The sequence below is a fragment of the Xiphophorus couchianus genome, chromosome 3 (assembly GCF_001444195.1).
Source record: "Xiphophorus couchianus chromosome 3, X_couchianus-1.0, whole genome shotgun sequence".
Classification (NCBI taxonomy): domain Eukaryota; kingdom Metazoa; phylum Chordata; class Actinopteri; order Cyprinodontiformes; family Poeciliidae; genus Xiphophorus; species Xiphophorus couchianus.
Window position 1 is genome coordinate 14,758,270 of NC_040230.1, and position 21,947 is coordinate 14,780,216.

The 21,947-nt window shown below is 38.3% G+C and overlaps 1 protein-coding gene across 2 annotated transcripts in view; it reads right to left on the reverse strand.

Moving 5' to 3' along the window:
- Positions 1 to 8,595: 8,595 nt before the first annotated feature.
- kcnn3 (potassium intermediate/small conductance calcium-activated channel, subfamily N, member 3) overlaps positions 8,596 to 21,947 on the reverse strand; it is an 85,094-nt gene continuing 71,742 nt past the window's right edge. Inside the window, exons 8-10 of one of the 2 annotated variants that reach the window (XM_028013068.1) lie at positions 18,013 to 18,140; positions 15,521 to 15,590; positions 8,596 to 11,901 (exon numbers count right to left, since the gene is read on the reverse strand). In XM_028013068.1, coding sequence (XP_027868869.1) covers positions 11,473 to 11,901; positions 15,521 to 15,590; positions 18,013 to 18,140 — 627 coding nt within the window. In that variant the 3' untranslated portion in view covers positions 8,596 to 11,472. The remainder of the gene's footprint in view (positions 11,902 to 15,520; positions 15,591 to 18,012; positions 18,141 to 21,947) is intronic. The other variant, XM_028013067.1, reaches the window with a different exon arrangement.

A 21,947-nucleotide genomic window follows, 5' to 3' on the forward strand; every position in this document is an offset into this window, starting at 1 on the left:
AAGGTGACCATGGTGAGGGTGCTTTTTACAGTAAAATGCAGTCCCAAACATGTAATTATTACATTTAAGATGGAGACTGACTGCATTCAGTTTAATGTAGAAGTTGTTAAATAGTGTTTTAACAGTGCTGTGTCTATAAATTTATTATTTGCTCTAATTTTTATTAAATGCCCAACAAGACATTAATCGATGTTCAATGTCTCTTTATTCTGTCTGAATGTTGTCAAGCCTTCTGTTGCATTCTTGTTAAAACTAAAGAGACTTTCATGGAGTTCTGCAGGGTTGTATGCTTGGACCAATACTTTTTACATAATTTATCCTTATTTTGAGTAATAATATTAGCCACGGCAACTGTCATGGCTTCCTTGACTTAATAAAGTTTTAACAAACATCTATTTAATAATCACTAATAATTGGAACCTGGAAGGAATGAATCCAATTAATGATGACATTAAAAATGAATGCATGTTTTAGATTAAAAGTAGTGTTAAAATACTCTTTGTATCGACAAACACTTCACAGTGAACAATCACCGTGTAAGTGTGAGTAAACGTGTGTGTAAGTAATTTAAAATGTGAGAAAAGAACATTTATTTATGCCAAAATATAAGACCACCACTTAAACAGTGGTTAGACCTGAAACCTCACAGAGCTGACTGTACATTAAACTGAAACTTTGACTAGACTTTTAAAAGCCTGAAAGTAGATCTGTTTCAAACTGCAAATGCATATTCACCTACGTCCCTATTACATAAAATACTAATGCAGTCAGATTACTAATGGATCCAGCGTGGGAAATGTTAATTAAAAAAAGGTTCAAAGGTGTTTTGCCACAACCATCTTTTGTCTTTTTTATGGCTCATCCATTTGAGTGTTAAGTGCAGACGTTCAGTGGGAACATTTATCAAAGTGTGAGGCAGTGACTTGTTTTATGTTGTAAAGCTCTTTAAGATCTTACGAATGTTCGACATTAAAGTGGTGAGGTTAGGAAAAGTCCTGAAGGAGTTGAAGTGTTGAGAGGACTGCAGCTGAGGCATTAAAACAATTACAGTCCTAATGATGTAATTATTGACAGGCTTGTTGAAGGCAGAAGACGGTTTTTGGAGGGCAATGAACTTCTATACCTTTCTAATAATGTCATTGGGGGGGTGATAGGTCGTTAGATGTATCATCTATATCATTTATAGAGTAGTGTGCAGGAATGTCCATACAACCGTTGCAATTATTTTTGCACTATTACTGCAAATTTCTGTGTATTTTATTTAGAATTTAATGTGACAAAAGTAAAATAGTAGGACCTAGTTCTGAGGTGTGAGGAAAATAAGACAATTTTTAACAAGTAAACAAAAAAGGTGAGGCATTAATTTATCTTTACTTCTTTCTTCACTGTTCTTTCGACTACAATCCTTTTGAGGTGCGTCTCTGTCTGCTTTTACATAGATACAAAATTTACTGCCTGCTTTCAATGCAAAAACAATCTTTAAGATTGGAAAAAGAGCATCCATGAGCAGCAGTATTCAAGTCTTTCCTCATCTTCCCAATTCAATTAACATCTGTTTTTTGACTGGGCCATCCAACTACATGAATATGTTTTAATCTAAATACCATTGTAACTGTGGCTGTTGATAAAGAGTTGTTGTTCTTCTGAAAGGTGCAACCTTGGGCATGTTTTCTTTCAGGATTCCAGGTATTTGGTTCCTTCTGTTTTCCCATTGACATTGACCACCTTCCCTGCTTCAGCATTCCTATTGCATGATGCTGCCACCACCATGTGACACATGATGTGTTCAATGTAATGAGCAGAACTACCTGCTTGGTTTACAACTTTGCTTTAAATATCTGCACATCTTTATGTGTTCTTTGGTCTTCATTAGACTTTCACAGAACAGCTGGATTTATGCAGAGAACAAGCTACAGGCAAGTAATACTTTAATACTCTATATGGGAGTATTAAAAAAGGACCTAAATGTGTACATATAGCACTTTACAGATTTTCCATAAAAATGAAAAAAGCTTTTTTTCCTAAATCATTTACTTCATTTGGGCATATATACATTTGTGAGAGAAATCCTTCAATCTGCAAGATAATGTGTGTGTTGTGGTGCTTTAAGGGTTGATTGAATGTCAGCCTTGTGAATTGCAGCTTCTTTCCTTACTTTTACAGTATTCTCCTTTCATCATCGCCACAGCAACCTCACAGTTCAGCTCACAACGAAGACTCCACACTTCTAGCTTTTATCATAGACACATCTGTACCTACAGACTGTAAACGGGAGAATGTGGTCTCTGTGAGTTCAGCATAATCACAGATTGTCCAGACCTTAATGAGGGAGGATATGATTGGGGCTGTGCTGTCAAACTGCTCAGATGTACAGTAACGGCGTGTGGATCAGCTCGGTGCTGTGAACTCCAAAACAGGGGCTGCAAGAGTGATCTGGTCTCCCGCTGACAGAATCTGGTGACATTTGGGCTGATTGTTAAAGTGATGATATTACATCTGACACCTAAACCACATGATCACAGGCCAGCACAGGCAACTGATAATGGCAGCCTACCTTAAGCACCAGCAGGTTGGGCTTCTTCTCCACTTGCATGTCATGCACACACACACACAGATGCATAAAAACCCATTAGTCATCCTCGCCCATAAAGGAGGCAAGTTGGTGTTAGGTCTCTGCTTTTAGTTCTAATGAGACAGGTGGTCTCCTCTGACCAGACAGAAGAACAGTGGGACACCGACAGTTCAGGAGGATCAGCGAGGCTCGAAGAAAAAAGGCCTGCAAATAAATCTCACCACTGAGTGCAGATGACTTATTTACTTTTCATAATAGTTCACAGCATTTTTAAGTTCTCCTTCCTAAATCTATTCTATTCTCATCAGCTTTATGAGCTATTATTCACCAAACAATTTAAAGGTAACCATAAATTACCAATTAGATCCAAACCAACAGAACAAGTTCAGGGAAACAAATTAAACTTGAGGTTTTTTTTAGCTATGAAATAACAAAAACAATTTAGCCACATGTGAAAAGTGGAGGAAAACGTTAGGACTTTTGGAGATTTCTTTGAGCACCTTGCAGTCTGCTTTCAACTTGCTTGGACAGAGACATAGGCGCTGTTTTTAATGTACTCTACTTAAATACTATCTTCTGTACATTGCAATTGATGATTTCAGATTGTTTTTGAGAGGTTTTTAAATCCCTTACCTGATCAGTCTTCTGTCTGAAGGCCATGTGAGATTTTAACTATTTTCAGTGGGGAGGAAAAATGGGGTTTCAAAATGTGTTAAAGAAATGTGTTTTTTCTATTATTATATTGTACTTAGAAGGTATTTTCTAAATATTTAAGTTGTTAAAACTGATATTAAGGTATCATTTGAACCACCCACCACATTAAGATGGCGATTCTTACAATTAACCAAACCCATGGTCACAAAATTCAGGTGCCTAATGATGAACTTTCTTGAGTATTTTAGAATTTTATTTTTACACTTACTCATTAAAAGGAGTTTATTTCTGTTTGAAACATATTAGCTTCAGCTCTGCACACAAAACACCTTTCTAAATTGTAATTGTTGGAAAACTACCATAGAGGATCAGTGTTGGGATTTTATCTTTCTGGAAGCTTTGCGCTGCGTAGTTTTCCCACACGGTCAGGCAATGCTGTGAATTCAGCCATGTTGTCAACTCCGGCTGACTTGACAAGTGTTTATTTTACACTTCACCTCCAGTATTACCACCCGTTCTTGATGGCCATTAAGTTGACAGCTGAACTCTGTAAAATTTCACAAACAGTTTGACACCAAGAAAAGATAAAAAGTCTCATTGTCTTACCAGAAACAAGAGGAAAGGATTCAGAATCAGTAGAAATAGTAAGTATTTCTATCAACTACTTAATAGAAGTAAGTAAGTCGATGGTATGCAATATATGATATATATTTGTGTGTTTTTTCTAACAAATAAGTCAAATAAGTTTGACTCAGGGATGAGATTAATCAGAAGCAATGTTTGGTGTTGGTAAACTAAGCCAGCCAAACCAAATGCAAAAGGCTCTTTACGAAGTACCTGCATTCAAATATTTATTCAAAGATCTTACTTTATTTGTCTATTTACTTTTTTGTAAAAGTATCCTAAGAAGAAGATAAAGATATTGGAAAAATCACATATCTTTCTTTTGAAAGCTCCTGGAATGGGAGTCAGCCACATCCTGTCTAGACATTGTAATCACTGTACCAACATTATCTTTGTCAGCCACAATGTCTGATGTTCATGTTCAGTGATTTGAGATGTTTTTAAATGGATTGTGCTTTTATCCAAAGTGCTCCACACACTGACAGCACATTTGTAGCAATAAGCCACTCGAGATCCATTGTCTTACTCAGCGTGTTGATTGAAGAGCAAACTTTGTTATTAGTGTCCAACCTGCTGAGCCGCAGCAGCCAAGAACGCAAAGGTTAAACAAGCACTTCATGCAGGAAATTGATCAGAGCCATTATTGCTTCTTTCCTGTATTACTAAAGTTGAAAATGTGTGCTTTTTTAACACTGTTAATATGTTTTTCGGTGTCTCTTTCTTGGGCATTTCTTGCTCTTGCTTTCAGTATTTTTTGTGTGTGATGACATTTTTTTCCAGACATATTCTCATCTTTCTGGCTGGAATATGAGCAAAAACATCTCACAGTTTCCATTACATCTATAACTGATACTCCCCTTGGCACAGTAATCTGCAGAGAGTAAACGTGTTTACTGAAAAATGGAAAGAGGTCGACAGACCTCCACTACGGACATTACCTTGGCCCTAAAATTATAGGACTCAATCATACAAATTCACAAAGACCAATAGAAGATGATGAAAACCCCCTGCAGATAGGAGGGCCTGCCAGCAAACAGCACAGATGACAAACACATCACATCAGGGAAGATATGTTGGATTGGCCCTCAGCAGAACAACGCCTCAGGCGTTTTGGCTTTCACAGCTCGGTCCTTCTGTTTTATCTCTGAGCAAAACACCCAACAGGCCAGGTTTATATGAAGCGGCATTTATGAAAAAGTAATCGGTTTCATCTGTCGAGGAGATATAGGCCCCTTGCGGCAAACTGAGCTTATTTCATATTATACGATATCAGGTTGATGTGTGATCACCGATTAAGCAAGTAGTCATTACTAGGATAATATTAGTGCTAACAATCACAAAACATACAGCCAATCCTCCAAACTGAGTTTTATTGAAAAGGTGGATTTGCCTCTGTCTGTAAACAAAGCGAGGTTTAAAAATGAGAGGTAAAAAGACGCCTGCTTAACGATGTTTAACGATGTGTGGCTGTGGTTGAAAGGTGGTTCGGATTGATCAGAGGGGCCCACCAAGCCTGAATGTTAACACTTGTTCCAGCAAAATTTGGATGGGATGGATTGGCTGGAAATGTTCCATTTTCTGTGTTTCCTGGGCAAAATAAAGACTGGTGGCAGGACGGTGCTTAACGTGATCAGATTTCAACACATACAGAATGGAGGAGAAAATGTTCCCTCTTTAAAAACTTGATTGTTTATTGTTTAAAAATATTTTTTATATACTTACAATTTAAAAAATCTGTAGTTTGTCCAATATTTGGGTATTATTTAGCCATATGTCCAAAATTGGTCTTATAGAAAATGTATTATTATTTGAAATTTGTTGTATTGAAGTAAATTATGATGGAAAATACAAAGATCTTTAAATTGTGTATCTTTATTCAAGTGTTTTGGAGTGCAATTGTGAGTATGCACACCACACTGGATCAAAATAAATGTACACACTGATTGTAGTAGAAAACAAATTTCTCAACAGTCCTAGAAGTGTTTTCAGAAATAAATCACTTAGACCACTCTTCCAGTATCCATCTTTGTAATGCTTATAGATTTTAAGTTTTGCTGACAAGCATTTCCCTTCCTTTACGTACAGTAGATGCCCTAATACACAACCTCTGTAGATGCTGAACAAGCTTTGCACTGACGGCATCACGACTCCACAGCACAAGTCTCAGGACAAAAAACGCTTCCTGAAGTCTTCTGCAATTGAACATCTCATCTTGATGTTTCTGGTGATCTGGTGTTTGGTTTATGATGAAAAACTCCTTTCTTGGCAGAAATATTGAACATGTGAGTACATTTTGATGCAGACTCTTTGGATTGCACACTGCTAATTTACAGCTAATTCACATTTTCTGTACTGGAAAAGTGCAAAGCAGTCCTGCAGCAGAACGCAGTGAGCCACCTGGACTGCAATTCATTTTTGACAGTTATGCTGAATTTGTTTGGAGCTACAGTCATGGTTGCTGTCAATGCAAGCACAACATGCTACGCTTCCTCCTACCTAAGCTGTGTTGTTGTTTTGCCCAGAAAATATTTGGTTGGTTATTTGATTTGATTTCTTCACCAACACATTCATACTGCATCATGTTATTTCATGTTTGCCATTGTTGCACTAATAGAGGATGTAGCTCACAACAAGGTTAGCTTCATCTTCATTATAAAACTTTTTTAGCAGATGTACAAGTAATAGAAAAATAAAAGCTTACAAATGGTAATTTAAATACAATAGGGAATTATTTTGAGAAATGAAACAAGTGTTATAAAATGTTTTGTTTTATGTTAAGTTTTACATAAATTACTGTTAAATAATTTTTACAAAATTGATTAATCTTATATTGTTGACAGACAAAACTAAACCTATAAATGCCTTAACATCACAAAACAAACCTAATTATACTCAGAAAAGCCAGCTCTTCTGAACTGATGGAACTAGTATTTCCATAATGTACTAATGAATGTGGAGGACGATAGGCACCAGAGATCACCTCATTAATACTCTACAATGCCTGCAGCAAAACATGGTAATGACTGGCTCGTTGTGAGCGTACTGTTTCTTTCTGAGACATAAGCTGAAATAAAGGAAGATGGCTGTAGAAACACACAGAGTAGACCAGAATGAAAGTCCTTTGCAGGCAGGTGAAGGTCCGCATTTTCACAACAAAACATACAGACATAGTTGTAAAATTACACACATGCCATGCAGACACCCACACACATGCACACACAAAAATAAATGGGAAGAACTGTGATGCAGTCCAAGTATGGCATCTCTGGGTTCTTGTAAAGAGCTCCTCACCTTTCCTGGTTCACACTATGACTATTTTAGCCAAATTTAGTAGGAAATAATCCAAATAAAGTCAATAAATGTACAATTCTCTTTCCAAAAATGGTTCCAAGTTTGTCATTGAGGAGAAAAAAGAAAACAATAATTTATTTAAGAGAATACGATATATAATACATCAGTGTATTATAAACCTGGTGGGCCACCAGGCTTTACATGTGCCTCCACCTGGCTTAGCATTGATTATTATTATTATTTTTTTTAAATGTTTGAATTTTTTAAGACTTTATAATTGGTGTTCAGATATTAATCTTCCAGTAACACATAATTATCAAGTGATATTTTCAAATTTTCTGTCAACTTTAAACATTGTTTAACTAAAGCACATGGCGGGTCGCTGAATGAATGACTGCCGAGCGTCCCAACCACCAGGCTTAGCAAGTTTTCTGGGGGAAACCTTGCAGGCCATTGTGATGGCCACCCCTAAACACTGACTTTGTTGTCCTTAAGATACTGTAGCTAATTTGGTGGCATGATAAAGGTCATTGTTGAATTGGAAGACTTGTTTTCCAAATGTCTTGGTTAATGCCTTTCCTCAGGTTGACATCCAGTTTACGAATTGCACCAGCCCATCCAGCAGAAAAATACCTTTACAGAATCACACTAACACCCACATACTTCACAGCTGAGATGGTGTTCTCAGGCTTTCCCCATTTTAATCAAATGTAACAATAGTCATTACAGCCAAGTCAGCGTCAGATCAAAGGAAAGGTCTCCAAAAACGTAAGCCTTTGTCCGTCAGTGCATTTGCAAATGATTATCTGAGGGTTTTTTCTCCTTTTTTGGGGGGTAATTTAGTTTAGTTTATTTTTTTCAGACAAACCTTTCACCGACAGTGTAAACAAGAGAAAAAGAAAAAAAAACAAAAAACTTTCTTCTTCATCTCTTTCTTTCAACTCATTTCATTGTGGGTAATAACACTCTCTTATCAGCTTCAACCAACAACTTCAGAAGGTACTTTGCTGGAAGTCCGTAAGGACATTTAACATCAAAACATGTTAATTTTAGGATCACAGAAGTTGTGATCTTCTTCCTGAATAATGTAATGGCTGGATGTCCCATGCTCTTTATACCTGAAGATAATTGTTTAAGCAGATTATATTAATTAAAAAAGGTTGTCTTTATGTGAAATGTATGAAATTATGTCGATACAGGTGTACTTGTGAAGCATGTGATGAACAGAAACCAAACTTTTTAATGTTTTTTCTTTTTTTTTCACAACATCTCGCTACAGTGTATACTGCTAACCGTCCAGATTCATGCTTAGTACTGTAACCTTCAACGGCATGTCTCTTTACATATCAAAAAATAAATTAATTAAAAGTATGGAATAATAAAAATAAGACCCCTCTCAACAATAGATAAGCGTTATACATGACATACCACAATAAAAAAAAACATGAGAGCTGTAATGTTATAGATATATACTTTATTAATTCTCTCTGATAAAATAAAATTACAAAATAATTTCAACCTCAAACGGCACTTTCCTTGTTCATAATTATTTAATGTATTAATGGTACATTTATTATAATTGTCATGACGAATGAGAAGAATACTATGGTTTTATAATGTAAGATATCAGCTGTAACTGTATTTAATCATAATGGTAGAAAAGACTAAGCAATAGAAAGCTAGAATTCGTTAAGAGCATACTGTACAATATTCCAAGCGCATGTAATTCAGTATTCCGGCCACAGCATGTCACCATAAGATAGTTTTCAGTGTTATCTCCAAAAGCAAAGGTAGGCTTGTCTCTTCTTCCCATCTTACCAGCATAATTCCTCTCTCGGATATAAATTTCACTAACAGATGTTCCTTCATGGCCATTGATCCTTTGTAAGGTTTATTTGTGATCCCTTATGTTCATCCACCGTCCTCCTCCCTCAAGAGCAGTCCACTTCAACAAGTCCATTCCCATTTTTTTCACAGTTATTCCCTCAGAAATAGTGTCAGGATTTCTGCCTGTTCCTGCTATCTTTTGTCCCAAGTGACAGCAGCTTTCCCTGCCTCTTTGAAGTCCATTTAAGAGAGAGCACTTTGGTTGTTAAGGTGTGTGTATGTGTGAACATTTATATATAGATATATATTTATCTATATAGATATATGCTTGTGCGTATGTGCGTGTGTGTGTTTGAGTGGCAGTTTAAATGAGAAAGCAAGCGAACAAAGATGTATTTCTGAGTGTTTTGTCTTTTAACAGAATACATTCATAATAACAGTGAGCTGTTTTGGTACCGGAAAAAAGAATGGACAATCATGGACAGAGCCATGCACGAAAATTACTATAAAGATGCAAACTTAGAATTATATAGATAAATCAGTTTTGCATTGGTACAAGTGAGTACAATTATCAATGTAAAGGCAACATTTAGATAACTCTAGGTATGTTTTTCTGGATGATAAAAATAGAGAAAATAAACAGAATGCACACCACTGTTTCATTTGGTTGGGAAAATAAAATAATTCCTGGTGGCGTAAGAACTGCAGGCTAAATTATTAAATGAGATCTGGCACCAATATTCAGTTAAATAAGTAAGTAAATAAACTTAAAATAACTGGTTTAAATTTTGATTTGATAAAGATTTGGTTCCTTCTTCCAACAACAATCAGAAAAATTAATGCACTTGTTAAAACTCATTATTAATCTTCTCTTTTCTGTGGCTTGTGTACAAAAGACAATCGTGTATCGTGTTACAAATGTTCACTCAGTCACTATCTTGTGTTCACTATGGAGAGGACAAAGCGACGGACTGTGAGGAAAATTTTGACAATTGCTTTCAGTTTCTTGTCACGTGAACATGAAACATGGGTATGAAATGTGCTGGTACATGACACCATTTGTACCCATAAAGTACAAAACAACCAAAACCAGTTATGAAATGGCAGATGGGGCAAAAATGATCAACACTCAATTTTTAGTCTTCTGGTTAACGTTTTGGAAACTCTGAGTAGAAACTGTCTTTGGCAAACTGTGAATAACAAAGTGATTCATAGAAATTAAGAAATTAAGCTGACAACAGAGGAACCTTTACCAACAGAGCAGACTGATTGAGGGGAAAAATGTCAATATTGTGTTAGAAAAACCTTTGAAACACCACAGCACCATGGCAGACTTTATATATAGTGCACCACATAGTAAATGAGTGAACAGTCTCATTTTAGGATAGCAAGCCTACAATTACTCCTAAACGTTAAGTGTCTCGCTCACCATGCACTCCGGTGAATACGGAGATAAAGCCCTGTTGTAGTTATTTGATCTCATTTTACCATCTGCCACTGTCTCAAGCGTCGCAAATAGACTCCATGATGACTAACGTCTCTATCCGTTTATTTCAGCCTCGCCTGTAAATTCGTGCGGCTCAGAGACCAGTTACAATTCTCCCAGCCAAGCAGTTAAAAGTCACAACTATGTATGCAGTAAGTCTAACCTGCTGCGCGCTCTCATACACACAGAAGATGAATTGGTTTTGATTAACATTTTTCTCTCTTTTGCTGTGTCTACATTGCTTGGCAGTGATCTATGGAGATAAACAGTGCATTGAGTGCTTGGCAGTATAGGCTTTAGCATTATCATGGGCTAGTAGTGCATTATGAGACATTGTGTAAATCTGTCTGTGCTGTGTTACCTTGTATCGTGTGCATGTGTGCGGTGCATTCTGCTAGTTTTTTTTTTTAATATTATGGTCGTATTGATAGAACCTTCTGTTAAAGGGATGCTTGTTAACACATGATAAGCGTTCAGATAGAAAATACATCATAAAGATAAAAAGTCATGGTCATTATTCCTGATGAAGGGAGTGAGAAATTCGGAGAAGAGAAATAAAAAAGGCAGAGAAGGAGATAGAGAGAATAAAAGGCCCTTTGCCGTAATTGGAGTGGATTCCATTTAGAAGTTCATATAATTATTCTTGGTTATTTCTTCCCTTCTGCCCTTCCCCTTCTCCCCCACATCCTCATTCGCTTTACCTCCATTTCTCACCCTCCTGACATCCTCCCTCCCCCTCACACCTTTAAGAGTCTCCATTTTTCTTTTCCTTCCTTCGTCAAGAAAAGTCCTGAACACGTCTCATTTCTCAAACTGGCCCTCCATCTTAGTCCCATTACTGTTCCTCTTCATCCTGTTATCTTGGAGCAAAAATATTCAGAGGATCTCCAAAAATGTATCTCCTCTGCCTTCATTTTTCTCCTTTAGTCTGATGTGAGAGGCCTATCAGAGCCTCCCCGTCTTTCCTTCTCTGTGTTTTGCGTCCACATTTGTCCCCATCTGCTCCTTAGAGCGGTATTCAGCAGCTTGAGCTGCAAGTATTGGGATTGGGACTAGCCTCCAGGCTCCCTTCTGGGCTCACAGGTGGGGGCGACAGTGGGGTCTCCAAGGATAAACTGGAAATCTGTGCTAAGGTTGATGGAGGAGCTGCAACCTGAACTGGGGAGGCAGGAACCGGTGCGGTGGTTAGTGAGGCAGTTGGAGACAGGGGGACCACAGCACCGCCACTTCCTGTTCCTCCCACTCTGCCGTCCCGTGCGTCCCTCTCGCGGAGCAGGTGAACCAGGGCGGCATGCTGGGCGCTGAGGGTTGCAGAGAGGTGTGCAGGCAGGGCGTTGAAGCCCGCTGTGAGCTGCTCCACCCGCTGCTCCAGGGACAGCATCTGTCGCTCCAAGTCCTCGCTGCGGTCGTTGAGCTCTGACATGAGCTCATACATGACACTCTGCATCTGTAGGAGGAGAGGTGAAGAAGTATTTTTCTTTGAGCTTCTCTGAACAGGTTTTGAATTTACTGTGGGGTTTACCAGTAAATTCAAAGTGGAAAGATCCTTAAATTAATCATCTGTAACTGGATTGTTACTAGGAATTAAAGACTTTTAAAATTATTAATAGGCATGTTTCACACACTGATCAAGGTTCACAAGCAGTGGCTTGTCAGCCAATTTCCAATTTCCAGTCCCAGCCAAATTTATTCCAGAAATAAATAGTCAAATCAATATGATATGACCCAATCATACATACAGATTCAAAAATTAATTACATATATTCCAATTTGATCCTAGTTATAATGAGGTGCAGCCAAATTCAGAATTTAATGCTAGTTGCCATGCTCTGCGGTTTACGAAGTCTTAAGATTTTGCAGCAATCTCTTGTCGTGAGCAAACCTGTCCCAACAGTGGTCAATTGTAACCAAAAAGGAATGCTGAAGAATTAATATAAAGACATAGACTCATAAGTCCAGATAAAAATGGAGCTATTAGAGTACAGCTAAAATAATAAAATATTATACTAAAGAATACGTTTTCTCCAAATTTCTCAAATAATCCAGCCTATCTCAAAATGTCAAAGCAGAATGACAGAACTAATTTAGATCTGTGTATGAAAAGCAATATGATTCGCATGACGATTTAACAATTGTCCAGTATTTTTTCTGGTGTGACCCTTTATCAGTCCATTTAGGTCTCATTCTCCACATGCTTCTTGCAAACTGATGCAATACACCTTGTCATTTAACAAAGTAATCCTAATTTAATACTCAGACAGCCCATTCTGGCTCTTTTATGTAGACAAAATGTTGGTACAAAGATGTTTGTCGCTCTCACATTGGATTTTCTCCCTGTACTGGTGTCTTCATTTCAGAAAAAAGATCTGAACACTTTCTCTTCACTTCTGTTAAGCAGTGGGGATGATTAGGAAAATGCAAAAGAAAATGAACCCAAGAGGGAGTAGAAGACGGAATGATGAAGAGGCTGGGTGTTATAACATTGTGAGTAGAGAGTTAGAAGACGAGAGATAGATAATAAAAGGAAGGCAGCACAGTGTCCCTGCCGTGCTTCTCCTGGTCTCTGTAACCATGGTAAAGACGTAAGTGGCCAATTGAGATGGAGTCATTGAGATGGCGTAATTGCAAAATATTTGGTGCTAAAGGCATTGCTTCTTGGAAAGACACATGCGCACACATTCTCAATCTTTGTCTTCCTCTTATTCAAGTCTGAATCTCACTCACTCTGCTCTGAGTTTCTCTCTCTTTCACAAACACACACATACATGTTCACTCACATTCTCAAACACCCACACAGTTAACAGAAAAAAACACAAGCACTCCCCTCCCTCTCATTTCCTCCTCACTCTCTCACTCAGTCATCCCTGTTTTAACACTTTGCTGTGGTTGCTAGGAGATGAAAAGACACAGAAACAGGCGGGTCAGCATGGAAACAGAGGAATGCCGTGGTATTTTCTCCGGGGACCAAAGGATGGCTACATGTGACGTATTACCCTGCTCAAGGCTTAGGCCGTTTCCAGCATCACTGTTTTGATAAGTTGCGGTTTAAAAACCAGTAAAATATTATAGCATCATGTTCATGAGGCTTGAACTTCTTTTATCGTTGTGAGCAGTCTGTCAACTGTATGTGATGCCTGAAGGGGAGGAGATCTCGAAGAACTGTTCCCTCGTTAAAGAAAGAGGATATTAGTAGCAAAAGAAGACATACAGTCAGAGATTGACTACCAGAGTAGAGCAGCTCTTCTCACATTTCAGTACTTGAACAAGTCGTAGCTGGTTCTAAATTCAAGGTATCCCACAGTTTAAAAAATGTAATCCTGATGTTTCTCTAGTCTGCGATGCTACAAGCTGCCAGTCAGCTGTGCAGGGTGCCAGAAGAAGAGGAGTTCCCCTGAATTCCCTCCACAAGCTGGCAGCAAAAAACCAAAGATTGTTTTAAGGTAGCATTTTTAAAAAAAAAAAAAAAAGAAGCTTTTGATATAAGCTATGAGACTAACTGAACTAATCTGCTTACTAGTCAACCAGATGACCCATCTAATTAACTAGCTAGGTGCCGTTCTTCCAATAATATAGATCAGCTGAAAAGGGGATAATTGTCTCTGCAATAGGCACAATTGCTTAGAATGACCAAACTACTTCCCCATGTGCTCATGTGTTTACAGGTGATCTGTTCAAATCATCCTTTGGCTCATCAGTATTTCAGGTGACACTGACTTTAAACTTCATGTCAGTCAATGAAACTAAACCAGGCTTGTAACTATATTTCTAAAGGTCACACCAAGCATGTTGGACAGGAACTTTTACAGTGAAGAACGGGAGCGACTTAATTAATATAACTACCCGAATAGAATCCTGTGTTGTTAATTATTGGTCTCTGTAACCGTTATGGATACATTTCCATAACACACTGAGAGCTGCAAGAAAAACCTTTGCTGACAATTACAAATATTAAAGCTGCAACCTCAGCAGCACCAATGGGGAGTGGTCCTGGTAATTTCCCTGTTCGTAGCCACGCTAGCTATTTAAACCTTTGGCAGAACCAAACTTTGACACCAAACAGTGTAAAATTTAAGTGCATCAACATCAAGATTCCAGCATGTACCGAAGAATATTGACACTTAGAAGCAAGAGATGTGGAGGAAATGGAAAACTGCTGATTTTCAAATGTAGCTTATTGTGGGCATTCCCCCCAAAATGGACTTTATAAGCTGCACAGGCTCTGTGATTCTTTAATGCAATTTTGAGGAAACGATATTCCTGGCCAAAACTGCTGCTGTTTAGACTAATTTATGTTCTGGAGACGTTGCACTGGTCTTAATAAAACTACTAAACTGGTGCACATAATTTTATTGATTAGGGTTTGTATGCTTATAACAAGTGCCTGTGCTTGATTTACTAAATATTGATGTATTATGTAAATTAATAAAACGGTCAAAGCTGTTGAAGTAGAGATCACTAGTTCATTCCTCATACTAATCCAAGACATTTACCACATTTTATTTTGACATTAGCAAAGAAAAAAAAACTGGACAAATTCTCAGCATAAATACGACTTCCCTTCAGATTTTCCCTTCACTTTCTCTCTGTTTCACTGTCTACTCTCTGGCTGCCAGCTTTATAGCAGAACTGACAGGTATAGTCTCAAATTACCCAGAATGCATGACAACTGGCCCCTCCCAATGTGACCCACCTTCCTTATTTTTTATTGGCTTTTGAGTCGGTTTTAATCAGCTCACAATACCCGATCTCATGCAGATTCAACTCTAAATTTTCCAATATGTTAGACTGACTGACAGATCAGACTTGTTCTCCTCCAGTCGCTGTAGATTCATGTTTTTACGCTTTACATGTGAATGTGTTGATTTATGTGCCAACTAGCTATGCTGGATATTCCCAAGAAGTGTAGATTTTGCCCAGCTGGGAATCAGAGGCAAAATCCGGCAAAACAAATTGTTGTATATTGAAGTGACTGCAGGGGACTGTAGTCATAAAAGAGTGTAATATTTTCCCACAAGGTTCCAGTACTGCCAGAGTGCTAAATGTCGTGTACAGTTTGTGCATCTCACCTTGGAGAGGTCTATTAGTGTGTTGGCCTGATCACTGAGTTTCCTCTGCTCCATTTTGACGCTGCGTAATCTGCAAACAGACGTGCACACAGATAAAGCTCACAAACAGAGGTGAAACCCAGTAAATACACAGTGGTCAGCCCACAGAGATAATCCCTCTGGATCCACACAACAGCTCTCTGAAGCATCGGTCACCTTGCTTGGATTGGATTCATTTTTACCTGCAGTGCCTCTCTGAAAAATTTGAATGTATAAACACAATGAGTGCAAGCTAAAAAAATGTTGTAGCTGTCTGCATGAGCTAACTGCATTCATAGGCCTGTGGCGATAAACAATAAATCAATTAATCGCACGATAAATTAAAACTATCGACCTCATTTTAATTATCGGCTTTATCTTTCTTCCGACCTTTTTGTCTTTCTGTTGATGACACTGAATGAAAAAAGGCTCAACTCCGGTGCTCTCCACTGACCCTCCCTTCCTCATTTCCTTAGTATAAAGCCCAGCGCACACTGCACGATCTTAGAGCTGTCAGCCAATTGTCGGCCCATTTTCAAAACCTGAGAGACCACAAACTAGCAGACAGAAATCCTAGGTATAACGGTTCAATTGGGTTCGATCCAGCCATGTGGTGTCCAACAAAGGGCACAAAATAATTGCTACAAGTCCAGTTAACTAATTTTAAAACCAGGCATTAATCAATGCTTTACTACAATCTACCTGCAATGCATGTGGCTCTAGTGTCAGTCCTGACTGAATGAAAATCATTATAACCTATTTATGTCACGTTAACAAAGAACAGCTGAAAAGTTACTGGGTTTATCAACTGCGGTAGCAATTTCGCTCCAACTGCTCTCCTTGTCATTTCTATATTCTTTGCATGAAATGTTGAATAAACATTAATGTTGTTTCCGCATATCATCTCCAATGTCTGCTGGACTTCGGATGCCCTGTGTCAGCTGTTTGGGATTCCCCTCTGTTATTTCCCCTCAGAGAGTACAGAGGAGAATCCGGGCTTTCTGATTGGCTACCTGTCACATTCAACAGGCTGCTTTAAGCTCCCTGTTGGGGAAAACCCTGATTTGGATCGGATGGGCCAAGATGATCTACCGTAACACACCATACACTACAGGATGATCGGTTACGAAATCGCAAGCGGTAATCTTAGAACGCCCAATTTTCTAAGATTGTCGTAAGGGGAAAATCGTGGCAAAAAAATCATGTAGTGTGAATTATTGTATCAGATAGTCGGATGTGCCCATTTTCTCTATTTAAATCTAATTATTACTGAAGGGCAACATAATATACAGACTTCATAATCTGCACTCTTTTGGTTGAATGCAGTATTTAGTTCCACTTTGGCTTTCTGTTGTTTAGTTTTAATTCAAGTGTGTTTTTTGTTAATGGAGACTGAGAATCCATTTTATTTTTGTTGTTAGTTGTTTTGTTTATCAGTTCCAGTGTTTAGTGTTCTTTTGAAAATAACGTGTATCTATCTTTGGCAGGAAATTGCATGCATTATTATGTAATTTCCAATAAATCAGTGTAAAAAGGTCTTCAAACAATATTATCGTTTATCGCAATAATTTTTGAGACAATTAATTGCTCAGCAAAATTTGTTATTGTGACAAGCCTATGCAGACACAAAAGAGAGTAGGACTGAGGTTAATATGAAGGAAAGCTAATGGGAATAACGCCTTCAGGGAAATAAGCTGCAGGGGATGAAAATTAAATAAATCATCTTACCTCAGTCCAATTATAATCAGAACCTGTTTAACGCTCAAAACACAGCACAATAATTAGTGGTTCAATCTGTGTTTTCATCAAGTCCTGTGGCAGCCTCCATTATAATGCAGTGAAGAGTGATTTTATGAGACTGTTTCCCAGTTACACTGTCAGGTTCTAACCTGGAAAAATCACTTACTTTAATGTGTTCACCCAAATAAATTACCCTGGTTCATCACTCGTTGACTTCCCATCCCCTTTTCCGGTCTTACATGTCAGGATTAACCCTTCTACGTTACAATTAAGAGTCTTATAGCTCTTGTCTCTAGCTTTTGATGGCAACTCACAATATTTTTAACCATTAGAGAATAAACAAGAGAGGAAGACAAAAAGAAACATGATTTGAATTAAATAAGAGAACAGAACCGGTTGTGCTGTATGTTCATGTTTCATCAGCCCCTACTGTTGAGATGATATAATGAACAGAGAGCCTCTAATGGTACACAACACACTGATTGTGTTTGCCTGGACTGAACTTGCCCTTTAGCAGATAATGAATAATTGTATGTTGGCGTGTGTGTGTGTGTGTGTGAGTGTGTGTGCAGAGATTAGTGCATTTCATCTGATTATCAGACTGGATTCAACCTGTGGGCGGATAGAAAGTACAGCTGATTTCAAATGCCTCATTGGCTTTGCAACCACAGTGGTGTGCATGGGTTTGTTTGCACCCGTGCATGGATGTAGGGGAGTACGAAGTGTGGTCTCACTGATGTATGGCCTGCAGGAACTTCCGCTGGTGTTTGCGGACCCTGGAGTGGTCGATCTTCTTCATCAGCTTGGTGTGCTTGTAGATGAGCCAAGTCTCTCTCAGCACATTAGCAGCTGCGTTCTTTATCTGTCTCCAGACAATAAACACACATATGTAGACATTTATTAGCAACAGGTAGCCCTTGGCAACTGGAGGAGGCAACAGGTTTATCTGCTCTTGTTCTTCTCCTCGTTTTCACTATCGTCTCTGTGCAAAGAAAAAAAAAGCACTAAGCCATCTTTTTGTTTTCTCAGAGGCTGCCCCCATTCTCTGGCAGGCTTGCCAATGCTTTTTATGTGCGCTTTCATAGCTCTGTCCTTAGGGAGATTGGCAATGAGAGCCAACGGGAGTTTTTCCTTCACACTCCTCTACTGGCTTCCAATGCCTACAGTACCTAGCAAAATTATTCATACCCCTTTAGGTTTTAACATGTTACAAACACAAACTTTAATTTGTTTTATTCATACTACAGATGATAGACCAACACAAATTGTGAAACAGAAGGAAGAGAAGAAATTAACTTAAAATTGTTCAAAAATAAAAATAGAAAAGTGTGGCATAAATTCAACTTGAGTGAGTCTACTCTGCTGAACCACCGTTTGCACCAATTACAGCTGTAGTTCTTTTGGAGTATATCTGTACCAATTTTCGACATATCAAATCTGAAATGTTTTCCTACTCTTCTTTTGAAAGTATCTCAAGTTTAGTTTGGGTTGAGAGTCTATTTAGCACTTTGATGAGGCAATTTGAAATTTATTGCAGCCCTGGCTGCATGTTTAAGGTTGATGTCCTGGTGGAAGGTGAACCACCGCTACTATGAATATATTTACATTTTCTGTAACTTTGAATATTTATTCTTTATCTCTTGTTTTCTTTGCCGCTGTTTCAGTTGCTTGACTGCTTCATGACATAAGTTTAATTATAGCTACAACAATAGTACCCATAAAAATACTCTTGAGTATAAAGTTCTTGGAACACATTAGCTTATAGATATCTAATCTATAAGACATTAGTAGAGGTATTTGTTGACTCACATTGGCATAGAAATAGATCTTCCATAAAGTTAACATAGTACAAAGTAGAACAACATGTTGGACTTTGGCTAAATATGTTCAACCCAAGCTGGAACAAAACATTTTCTTAATCAAAGTTTGGTGTCTAACAGAACCATCATTACAATCTCAGTTCAGATGTTTAAATACATCCAACATGATTCCTTTTCAGGATTTCCCTGTATTTAGCTCCATCCATCTTCTTGCCAACTCAGAAAAGCTTCCCTGTTCTCCTGACACTATTTCCTTTGAATATTGTTTTACAAGGCAACACTATTTACTACTTAGGGTGTTTCAGAGAGACGTCTGTTGTACTGGAAATGATTTGGCTGTTAACGGTTCTATTTGTAAAAAATAAAAGATATACTGCACTCAAAAACTGGTCTCCACTTCATACCTTGCACATGTACATAGCTAAATAACTTCTATTTTACTGTCATTCCTGCACTTTATATTTTATATTTAGATTTATATTCCGGAGTAACCTCATAACATTAGAACCTCAAAACATTGTTCTGAGCCGTATGCAACAAAATTTCGTTCTGTATACACCCTGTGCATCCAAAATGATAATAAAGTAAGTCTAAGTCTAAGTCTATAATTGTCAACCCACTTCATTTCATTTCAAAGAAAACGCATTGACATTTGTACTATTAAGATAACACAGGGTGTAAAAAGCCAATGAATGTGTGTATCACATTTAATTTAAAAAAAAGACTGAATTATGCTAGCTGGGTAAAAAAAAATAACCTCAGTATCATTGGTGTTTATTTAACACTGGGAGTACCAGGGATCTTCCTTTTAATTATGACAACAACCGTAGAAAACAATCACAGCTGAAGTGGCCGCCCTTAAAGTAGCTGTCAAAGACATTCCTCATCTGAGGAGAAGAAGAACATTGGTCTGATATAATGATACTGTTGCATGGAAGGCTAATGAAAGAAGGCAATTTTTCTCAGTTTTTCAAGATTTGGTAAAACGGCGATTCAAAATGTCAGAGTCTGCCTAAGGCTTGCCCTACGATCAATAATATTTAACATGAATATCTGATTCATCTGTCGCTATAGGTTGCTACATAATTACAAGACAAGGGTCTGACATCCAGTGGATAAAAAAAAGGGAGAGGGAGAATACAATAGTGAGGAGACGACACAAAGGAAATGTAAGCATGTAAATTGAATGAGAGACTTCAAAGAGATGGAGAAGACTGAACAAAGAACAATTATACCCCCGTCTGAAGAGAACAAAAGACCCCGGCAGCCTGGCTAATCAGCACCCATCCGCTGTAAGGAGAGCCCCTTGCAGACACCCACTACATGTTCACACAGAGTCGGCTGCAGATGAGGAGGGTGGAAGGTCATCGCCCTGGGAAAGTGTTTACACTGACCCAGAGGAAGTCAAGCCAAGACACACAAAGTCCAACATAACTGATGTTGCTCGAGTGTCAGAACATTTCCAGTTCAAAATTCACTTTTGACAACTTGCAAAACAACTAAATGCTGCTTTTTAAAATTAATTAATTATTTTTTTTTACAAACTTAGATTAACACTGTTTAAATGGCAGTAAGATTTTACAGTCTTGGACTGTCAGCTGCATGGTGGCTCGGTTAGGAGCACTCCTGCCTTGCAACAAAAAGGTCCTGAGTTTCAGTCCCAGCTTGGGGACTTGCTGCTTGAAGTTTGCACGTTTTCCCTGTGCATACATGAGTTTTCTCAAGGTACTCTGTCTTCCTCCCTTACTCCAATAACATGATTGTTCGTTTAATTGGTCTTTCTAAATTGTCCTTAGATGTGAGTGTGTGCATGGTTATTTGTCCTGCGTCTCCCTGTGATGGACTGGGAATCTGTCCAGGATGTACTCCACCTCTTGCCCAATGACCACTTGAGATAAGCATCGGCTCCCCTGTGACTGTCCATGGATAAATGGTCATACACTTGATGGACTGTATCATCCCCATTCAATACAGTGTTAAAAGAACAGGCTGAGATCTCAGATTCGTCTTTTATTGTGAAAATTTCCCAAAATATCAAACATGGCTTTGGTGGCAATCTATATAAGACCCAGAGTACGAATCCAATTTAAAACCTAAAACCTACAGTATCTAGAGCAGAAGTAAACAACCTTTGCCTCCAGAGTGGCTCTTCAAAAAACTTTTTCCAAAATCAATAAAGAACTGTGCAATGTATTTAAATATAACAGTAACAAAGACAACTTTTGCAGTTCGACAATTTGTTTGAATAGAATATCTGCGTATATCGTCCAGTACAAAGGGGAGAAAGAAGAACTATAAACCAGAAATTGCAATGATATTTATGAAAAAGATAACGTCCTCAAATCACATTTCAGTGCAGCAGATTTATATCTAAATCTTTAGCCAGGTCACTAAACAGCACAATTAGCACTGCTTTCATCTGTAAACCTTTTGGCAGTTGGATATGTCAAGTCATATTCATAAACTGATCAATCAGGGCAGCAGAATTACATTATGATGAATCATGACATGCCCCTCGTGCAAATAACATTGACTGATTGCCGCAGACTGTTTGTAGTTTCCAGATTTCCTGCAACCACAATTACTGTCCACCCCCACCACTGCAGTCTTCATTTTCTCTCTCCTGGGGGAAATGAATGTGGGCAAAGATGGCAGCTCCATTTGCAAGAATAAAAGACTCGACGTGAACCGCTAAGAACACTCTGCAAGAAACCAAACGATGGCAGCGACAGCGGTTCCTTCACCATATGGACCGTATTTGGGAAACCGTGTTGGGGCCATATGGTCGTATTGGGTCAAAGAAGCATTCTGGCTGCCCCCCTACGTGGCTCACCTTATGGCAGGTACAT